The following is a 10,286-nucleotide window of genomic DNA, read 5'->3' as shown; positions in this document are numbered from 1 at the left end:
TTTCTTTTCTTTTCTTTTCTTTTCTTTTCTTTTTTCTTTCCTTTTCCTTTTCCTTTTCCTTTTCCTTTTCCTTTTCCTTTTCCTTTTCCTTTTCCTTTTCCTTTTCCTTTTCCTTTTCCTTTTCCTTTTCCTTTTCCTTTTCCTTTTCCTTTTCCTTTTCCTTTTCCTTTTCCTTTTCCTTTTCCTTTTCCTTTTCCTTTTCCTTTTCCTTTTCCTTTTCCTTTTCCTTTTTTTTATATAGATGAGTTATCCTCATTTGCTGCAGAAAACAGCTCCTAAGATCCTAATTACAAGTTCTGCTAGCGTTAGGTTGGATTATGATATTTGTCTATCTGCCAGTGTCTTCTTCTAGCCATCTTATGTATTAGTATTTTTGTAGCATTTACCTCACGTTTTCATTTAACAGATAGTTTAAAAATGTAAATAGAAAAAAACGCCCAGCATTTTCACTGCAGATGAATAGGACTAGAGACTGGTTTGTTTATGCCTATAGTATAAAAGACAATATTCTGTGGAGATGGAATTGTGCAGAAGCAATACTCCAAGAGTTAGGAAGGTGAAGGGAGGAGACTGCAATTTGCACCATTGCAGCCCCCTGTTGACCAACTCCTGTAGAAACAATTAACATCACTCCACCAACAAACACCACAGCATTAGCTCCTGAAGTAATACATGGACACGAGGAGACACAGTCTTCCTTATTTAGAAGACAAGAAAATAACCCTGGAGTATCAGATGGGGTACAAAGAACTAAAAGCTTGCAATTTCCCGAAATAATTAAGTAGGTGGAAAATAGTTCTTCCAAGCAAACACTGAAGAAAATGAATAAATGTTAGAAATGACAAAATTATTAGGCTCTTCAAATTATTGCAGGTATAAAATGAATCTTATTCTTAAAACAATCAAAAACTGTGAAATGAACCCCAATATGTATCATAGTCATAAAAATAACAAATTGATTTTAGCTGCATTTGTTACATAGCTTTACTGAGATGTCTAAAGAAAAAGCATTGCAGAAAGAGCTTAAATTTCTCTCTCTTCCTTTCAATCAATATTTGAGGCAAAGTTTCATCTCTAGGGCCCTTAATGGCAGGAATTCCTGGAGCCAGCAAATGAGTAATGTTAAACCTATGATTAGATGATGAGGCCATCAAAGACACTAGACCCTAATGCTACATTCCAGTTTATTCCTGAGAATTGCAGTAAAACCAAAGGCTATGGAAGAAAGGACCGTAAGTTATTCCTTCCCTCAAAACAAATATTTCAAGAGCTGCTAAAAAAAACCAAAAAAACAAACAGAATTGCATGACATGAACATAGAGCTCAAAAGCCTTAATGGATCTTTCGGAATTTTCCTGGAACCCAGTACTTCACCATTAGGTAACAAATTTTTCAAGTGCCCTGCTAGAAGAGGTTTGAAGTTCAAATCCCACTGAGGATTCCTGCCAGGGATGTATTTTTCTTTTACTTTTCCCTAACTGATCCCTCTAAAAGAGGAAGGAAAAAAAGGGAGCAGAAAAAAAGGAAAAGAAGATCTAATGATTTCCTTATGTCACAAGCTTGAAGAAATGCAACCTACAGACTGGCAAGACATAGGTAAGTTGGAACACCCTTCCCCAGAATCAGTTGTACATGTTTATTATTTTCAGATAGATTCCTCAAAAGTGGATCTTAATTTCAATTGCCCCTAGAAACTCATTTGTTTTCAGTATATTTTTGGTGTATGCTCTCAATGTGCAGCAGTGAATGCTCAAGTAAAGCTATAAACAAGTAATTTTCTTCAATAATAATATAATAGGTTAACCTGGGCATTTTCTATCCTAACTTGGTTTGAGTTGAACTGGTATTATAATTCTGTGGGGAACCTGGTAAATGAAACATTGATATGAGATTTTAGAGAAGTATAAAAACTTGTGAAGTTATTTGGATCTGTTAGGCCATTGTATTTTTCTTATATTTTACAAAATGAACAAAGTTCTAAAATGTTTGCTGATAACTGGCAGTTTAAAGTAAAAGGCTATATATACAAAATTAGCCAATAACACTTCTGTTAAAACAAAAATTATTAAAATTGAGATATAAATAATCCACAGTGTGAGAAATCTTTTTAGCTTTGAATATTTTATTTGTGAAAGCAATTCAAAGCATAAATTGATTTAGATTTCTGAGAAACCCATTACTGCTATGCTAAACCCCCAGTAATTAAACACAGAATTTTTTAAATATTCTGCTTCTCTCAGTTCTTGAGGAACACCTACATCATATTGCTCTCCTTTTTATATACTGACAAGTACATAAAATATACAATCAGTTGTCATGTATATCAAAAGTAGTAAAGTCAGCACAAAGTAAAATTTTTAAAAATTACTAATTAAAAGACAGATTTCGACATAAAATTATGACAACAGTATCCTATTCACATATTCTAAAAAAGAAGGGTCTTGAAAGAGTTCATACACAGGAAAAATGCATCACGTACATCCATACAGTTTTAGAAAATGAATGCAAATATGCTTTGTATACACTGTGAATACAGAAAAACAATGAAATGTATATTTTAAAAAAATTTACAAATTATACGTTACCAGAAGAGAAATGGAAACTGAAATGGAAAAGTAAAGCAAACTGCAACATACAATTATTGGGCTGGCAGTAATCTAGCACTAGGCAAAGAAATTAATACAATCAAAACCAGAGAATGTCTTACCTGTGAACAAAGCAGCATAACCAGTTCAACCACTGAAGTACTTGACTTCATACAAACCAGACCTGCAATAAACAGTCAAAAGTGAATTTAAAAGATCAGTGATATTTTGCTATTATAGCTCCATGGTTTCTGAAATCCATAAAATATTTATAATATATATTTTTTATCATTCAAATATACTGAAACAAGTTCAAAGCACAATTAACTGAGAATTTCAGATTCAAGAACAGTTAAGTGTTCAGAAAGTATCAAAGAATCATCTGGAATAATCTACACCACTTCAGGACACAGTGTTTGTTAATGAAGTATTTTTCGCTTTTAGCTTAGTTCACTATTTAAATAAATAAATAAATAAATATTGGTATAATCCAAAGCAAGTTACTATATGACAAACATAAGCAAACAATCTTAGAATATTAAATAATGTAAATCCATATGAATAAACTGAATCACTTATTAACAGATAGAGAAAAAAGCCTCTGCCTAGAAATTATTTTAATTTTCAGCTGGTAATTGATTATCCTGTAACTGAAAGCTTGAGTATTATTGAAAGAGGCCTTCATGTGATATATTATTTTTATTAAACTCATAACCCATAATTTGTAGGGCATGTTTCTTAAAACAAACCTTGAATTATGGAGTCTAGCTGTTACTCATTGTGTTGTAATTAATTTAAATAATAAATACCTAAGAAGATTGTCACCTTGAAAACTTGTTTGCAGCTTTGGAAATGTAAATTTACTTTCTGAGAGAAGAATGTCACATCTAATTATTTAAAGGATGCATTGTAAGGAGACTAGGATGAAATTTCACTTCTACTGTTAATTTTACATATGGTAGGCTCTGTTATCTAAAATCATCTAGATATTGATATCATGCTTTAGGGCATGAAAACACTTTGTTTGAGTTATGAAAATGGTAAATTCAAAAACATAAAACTCAAGTAAGGACTGAATAGGAGGCTGAAAAGCAAACTGATGTGCTTTAAATACGTTTCTACCAACACAGATTAGAGACAAAAGCACTCCTACACAATGGCATGTATATTTATTTTGCGTACTGGATAAATAAGCTTTTGTGCCCATTTTGCTAACAACCCCATCCCTATTGTATAGGAACACAGAACAAGCTGTAAGAAGCCACTAGGATTCCATTCTATCAGATATATGTGCAGACAGTTAATGAAATAAGAGGCAGATGTGCAAAGCTCATTTAGGGAGACAAATGCTGTAATTGATCAGCTATTCTTATGCTCAAGTGCTAGAAGATCACAAAGATTAATGACATACTCATCACCTGCAGGCTACCTCCACTGTTTGAAAGCTGACAAAGAAAATCCAAACAGAAGACTGAACTCTACAGTTAAACCAATGCAGGTAGCACAGACACACCAAATATTTCATCATAGAATGTTGTCCGATTTATTATGAATTCACCTCATATTCTGTAAAACTTAAAAAAAAAAAAAACCTTTTTGTCACACACTCATCATCTGCCAAAATCAAACTTCAGTTGCACTAAAGTACGACTAAGGCAAAATAATGCTCTTGGAAACATATCCCCATGCTGCAATCTTCTAAATTTGTACATGCTTTTACTTCTGATTTTACATCTAAAGAACAAATGTATCCAGAATAAGCACCATATGCAGTTATGAAAAATAAGCCAACCAAATTACATAAAAATTATTTTGCACCAGCAGTAATTTCTTTGCACCTTCACCAGGTTTTGAAAAAGAGAACTTGGCACATATATATCTTTTATAGAGAAACACAAAAATGAGTATTTTATGCCTTAATTTATTAAATTAGATGTCTTAACTTTCAAAGACAGTTGGGGTTCTTATGCTACTACCTGTGTAGCCTTAAAGAATACAAAAAAATTTGGAGTGTGGACCAAAACAAACATTCCTAAAATGGCACAAAGTTAGAATAAATACTCATGATTATCATCCAGATAACAATGATGATCCAGTCCTAACAACACAAAGCTGTAGACATGAGAAAACAGAACTCTGTTTGAAGGAATCATAATTAACTTAGTGTAAAATTATATATTTACAATAATATGAATTTTTATATAATCTCTCCTAACTTGTAATAGCTTAATGATTCTATGGGTTTAAGTAAACCTAAAATTGATCTCTTATCACTATTTCTCTGGGCATTACTTGATAATTTTTGTATATCACATCTAATCAACTGCAAGCTTGGATGTAGCATTCCAGCACTGGAAAGAAGAATTAAACTGGTTTTGGTGAAATTCATGAAAAGAAAGAGAAGGATACAGAACTGACATCTAGTTAGCACGTCAGCAGGCCCATTAGTCCTAAGCAGCTCTGTAACTGCCTGATGAAACAACCCACTGATAACAGCCATTAATACCTTTCATAACCAGTAATATTAAAAATGACATTCTAAGAGGTTGTTTTTCATGTCCAAAAGAAACAAATAACTATCTTAGAGACTGTAGCACTTTTCACATATGAAAATACAGAGTGAAATAGCAAAGCCTCATAAAAGAAGTTCATGATGTCTCAGTCTACAGCATAAATTAAGTGTGCAGCACTCTAGCTGTAAATAAGCAAAACTGGGAGTAGCCCAGTTTTGAAAATGGGGAATCCCACACATCTTGATGTGTATGAAAAAGGAAATAGAAATAGAAATACTTTCTATTCATCTTTAAATACTCATAAATTCCTTCATAAAACAGAATACAGAAATGTGAAGCGTTCATAGCAGGGACACCATTTCACAGTATAAGTTTTTTACTTATCCGCCCCCAAATCCCACTTCAGAGACTCCTTCCAGTCAAACCACAAGGGAAAGTGTGTGCCCTCCATTATATGCTCCATTTCCTCCCCCCTATCTGCCAAGGACTCTATTGCTTCTTCCTATTTTCGTTTGTTCCTGACTGAACAGTTAATATTTGAAATAAATAATGATTTTTTTACTGTTACATAAAACATAATTAATCTTCACAGTCTACTGTCAGAGCTGTCATGCAGTCAATAGCAGGGAATGATAGAAACAGATCAAACCTAATGGAGGAATGATCCATTTTTGCCTATTAGGAAAAACTGTCAAAATGCAATCTCTGGTTTATGAAGATCCCACATCATCAAAAGCTGTAGTAGTCAGCTGAGGAAGAATCACAATCCCTGTCCTGTTTAACTTTTCCTTCATAGGCCGGGGAAAAAAAAAAAAAAAAAAGATAATATTAATACTCTTTTGGTTTTTAAATTTGTGCCATCCTCTCTTCTAGGAGTCCAACTTGTGTGAATTGCTTCACTGCTTTTAGCATGGTAGAGGAACTAAAATAATTTCTTTCAGTAGACAGTCTATATTCTAACAGGCAAAAATTAAAAAAAGGGGATAGATGAAGTTCTGTTCCCATTTTACAGACAAAAGAGAAGACACAAGCCGGTTGAAGTATCTTTATAAAATCAAATTGAATTTGTAGTATAAATCAGAATAAATATCAATTTTCTAATTAATTTTCTAAGTCCCAAATGCATTAACAACTGCATTTATTCTTCTTCTCTGCTGCTATACAGGATTCAACAGAGATCTTTAACACAAGCAAAATCTTATTAGTCTTAACTTTAATAATAAGAAAAAAAAGAAAAAAAGGTTGAAAATGAAAATATAAAAATATATAAAATATATAAAGATAAATATAATTATATTTATATAAACATACATAAATATAAATATATAAAATATATAAAAATATTCTCTGATTGAAGAGAGCACACAAATTCTCAGTTCTCCTTAACCCTAATGAGAAAAAATATTTGCAACTCAAACTAAAACTGTTGCCTGCATTCTTCAGCTGCAGATTTCTTCCTATACCATCTGTATCAAATGCTATTAAGGAAGCTAATGTAATTACTAAAATACAAGTGGATATTTCCTGCATACAGCGAGGTTAAAAAGGTCACTGTTTAACTGAATGGAGTACGTGCTTTTCACATTGGCTGTTCTCAGTACTTTTCTTCATGGTCTATTCTCAGTCCATTAAATATAGGCATCAAAATTCAGGAATTTGATGGCAACAATGACCACATATATGGATGCAAAAACTCGGAGCATCAAGTGCATGACCTTGGCTAATCTGAAATAAATGATGTATGTCTGCCAATTATCTTGAAATGCTCTGGTTTACTTGACTTCTTTTTCAGTGTTCTTCTGTTGGCCCAAAGACATGATAATTATTTCTTTTCACTATGACTTATTAATGTCTAAAAAAAGATTAATTTCAGCTATACTGTTTTAGTCATGATTGTGGCATTAATGAAGTCATGGGTTCAAAACCTCCAAGTCACCATGTTGAACTAGTCAGCATGAATTTCCATTTTGATGAAATATAATGTAGGCTGATAAAATCAATTTTTAAAAAAATCCTTATGAAATAAGATCATGGGTTTGAACTTCTTTTTATTATTATTAATACAATGTGTGTATGAGTCTAACTTAATACCAGCACAATTTCATCTGGTATTTATCAAGGTTTGCCTGCATTTTCTTTCAATGATTTTACTCTGTGTCAACTTAAACCCTTATTGGAACTGGAATCAATTTTAATATTAGCAAAAGCAAAAGTTAAATGTTTTTACAGCTCATGTTCAACTAAAAAAAAAAAAAGATGCAATTAACAAAACTTTAAAGCCTGCAGAAATCTTTCACTCAATTATAGCTGCTTCTTATCTGAAAAATCTCAGGTATGGCTAAATAAAAAGCTTGAGAAAGTTTAATCCATTTAACCCAGTTCACAGAGAAAACTTAGTCTTTATTATTCTTGCATAGCCTGTCATCAAAACTACAGAAGCATTATATAGAATTGAAAAGGTTATGAAAAATTAAACACATGCTGTTATATCCATTAGTGAAAGTGTGTAAAAGGTACCTAGAAATGAGCAAAAGGACCTAAAACTACAAAAACCAGAAAACAGGAAAACACTAAAATTCTCCTTTCTAATTTCTATTTTTGTAAGGCAAGCTATTTTTTATTTCCTAGTGATATAGTCCTCATCTACTTTAAACAAAACTGTATTGTTTGAAATTGTTCACTATAATTATGGGTAACTCATACTGTGGTATGTGTCCCATAATACTCACTGACTTCTGTGCCATGAGACAGAATAGGTATTTCCTACCAGTAAGAACTATTCACAGATTGTGTTTTCATTTTTGACAGACTATTCTCGTATACTTTGTTCAGCATTTGTTACAAATTACACCACAAAGTTTCAAGGACATTTCACACTGACGACAGAAACTAAAGCATGTTTTGGCTGTGAAAGTACTAGGGAAAAAGGGATGGTGACATTTTGGTTGGAAATGTGAGTTTTCCTTAATATTTATTTTTTCTTTCTAACCATCTTTCTTCTGACAGCAAAATCTGCTAAATGACTTCTCGAAATATCTTTCTAAATCCAACTCAGTATCAAAGAAATAACACTGGATTTCTTTTTTGATCATTAAAATTATTTGGATAATTTAAATCCACATTATTCCCTCTCTTCCAAAGGCTGTCCCTCAGAGAAGACTAGATTCAACTTAATATTTTTAATCAGTTATCAAACTGCTATTGATTCCCTACAGATTTGAAAAGAGATAGTATGGAGAGAAAATATAAAGATAGGTGAAAAATTTGAAAGTAAATGCCAAGTATGTAAAACCTATTCTGAAACAACAGATGTTCTTATTCCAAGCAAAGCTATTATTAGGGGGAAAAAAAAAAGTGTATTAATAGAATGTAAAGTTCTTGCAAATTTGGTTTTAGAACCATACATATGTCACATATTTTGTAGACATTTAAATTACACTAATGGTTTTAATTTACGAAAAGCATATTTAGGATTTAAAGAAAGTCTGCAGATGGAAATCACAGCCAGGTTGCAAAATAATTACAACTTCGCTTTTACTAGATGAAAGAAAACACTATTTCAAAGCACATAACTCACTAAAATAACAAAGTCATGGTTATGGATTTAACAATCCCTTCAGCAGCCTTGACTGACATTACCACCAACTCTAGGGACCATGAAGGATGGCTGTATTAGTACTCCAGACCATTCTTTGTATGTGTAGATCTCCTTTACAGAACAGAAAAGTGACACAGAAAAACACAATGAATGTGAATTTGACTCAGTGCTTTTTAGTTCATCAAGACAGTTATAATTCTTAAAGGATTTTTTGTTATGGTGGAAGATACTGCACAACACAAGTGATATTCTTTGTATCTGGTACCTGGAAATCTAGGAAAGGTATCATCCAAGATAATAAATGAAATACCTTTAAATATTATCAAAGATCTTTAGAACTCACATCTTAAGATAAACATCTCAAATAAACAGTGACAGTGACCCTCCCCCCCCCGCCCCCAATTTTAATCTGATCATGCCAACTCAAATGGCTCAGCCCTTTCAGTCTAATTTGTAAAATAAAACCGATCTTAATGCTAGGATAATATTTAAAAGAATAAGAATGTTATGTAACAATTTCTTGAATTATTCTATTGAAGTGAGAAAACCTAAACTTCTTCACCACTGCAGTTAGTAAAAAGGAACCTAAAAGCGGACTATAAAACATCCAGATGGAATCACAGAATGGCAAAACCCCTTGAGAGTATACCCACAGAGAGAGGATTTATTACAATGTAAACATGATTTAGTTTTTAAAATTACAGACTTTCATACTGTAATCCCATGAGCTGTAATGATATTGTCAAAACTGATGCTGGTGCCATAGTATTCTGAAGAGTACAGCCCTATGCAAACCTGTGGATCTTTTGACAATTTTCCATTAGTGTAATGCGATGCAGAAATTCTCATTCATCAAGTGAGAAGGAGATAATTTCATCTATGAAACGAAAGCCACTTGCACTGTTCAGTTTAATACAGTTTAATATTTTCAGAACTGATCCAGTTTTTTATTTAAAGCCTGTGGTAATTTTTTATTTGGCCAGTGGTTCACTGGAATCTACTCAATATATGCATTTGTGTTTCCCTGTCACTCTCTCAAAATAGTATTTCTTTAGTCAGATCTCTTTCCAAATATCTATTTTGACATAGTGAAATAATTTGCTTATCTAATCGCTATACTGGAAGAGAACCTAAAATTTACATCAGTCTATCATGCATCAATTGAGAAATTGTTTTAATCACATTAATAATAAAAAAATATTATTTTCATATAAAAGAATTTAACACAAATGTTAGTAATAGGAAAACAATTCCCTGTTAAATTTAGGTGAAGCATTTTTTTTTTTAATGCTATGATACTTATTATTTGCTAAATTTAATTTGCAAATTAAATGTATTTCCTTCTCGTCTAAGATCCTCTTCTAGAGTTTGGGTGAAAACATCCAAACCAGAGACCACATTGCACTGCAGCTCAAATTAAAATATCTCTAATCTTCAAAATGTCTATAAAATCGAACCACTGCTTTTCTGCTGAAGTGTACTTCAGTTGCTGGCAGACTTGAGTAACTTACAAACATTTTATTTCAGCATAGGCCTGGAAGAACCAAAAAAAAAAAAAAAAAAAAAAAAAAAAAAAAAAAAAAAAAAAAA

General features: G+C 32.1%; 1 protein-coding gene across 5 annotated transcripts in view; it reads right to left on the bottom strand.

Annotated features, from left to right (window-relative positions):
- Positions 1–10,286, bottom strand: part of NBEA (neurobeachin) — a 478,282-nt gene that overhangs the window by 254,068 nt on the left and 213,928 nt on the right. For all 5 annotated transcript variants that reach the window (XM_027899474.1, XM_027899469.1, XM_027899470.1 and 2 more), the window contains one exon: positions 2,708–2,769. In XM_027899474.1, the coding sequence (XP_027755275.1) occupies positions 2,708–2,769 (62 nt within the window). The remainder of the gene's footprint in view (positions 1–2,707; positions 2,770–10,286) is intronic.

The sequence above is a fragment of the Empidonax traillii genome, unplaced genomic scaffold, assembly GCF_003031625.1.
Source record: "Empidonax traillii isolate 1590-97213 ecotype Southwest subspecies unplaced genomic scaffold, ASM303162v1 scaffold670:size792703, whole genome shotgun sequence".
NCBI lineage: Eukaryota > Metazoa > Chordata > Aves > Passeriformes > Tyrannidae > Empidonax > Empidonax traillii.
The sequence above is the reverse complement of the archived record's forward strand: the minus strand, read 5'-3'. Positions and strand labels throughout refer to the sequence as shown.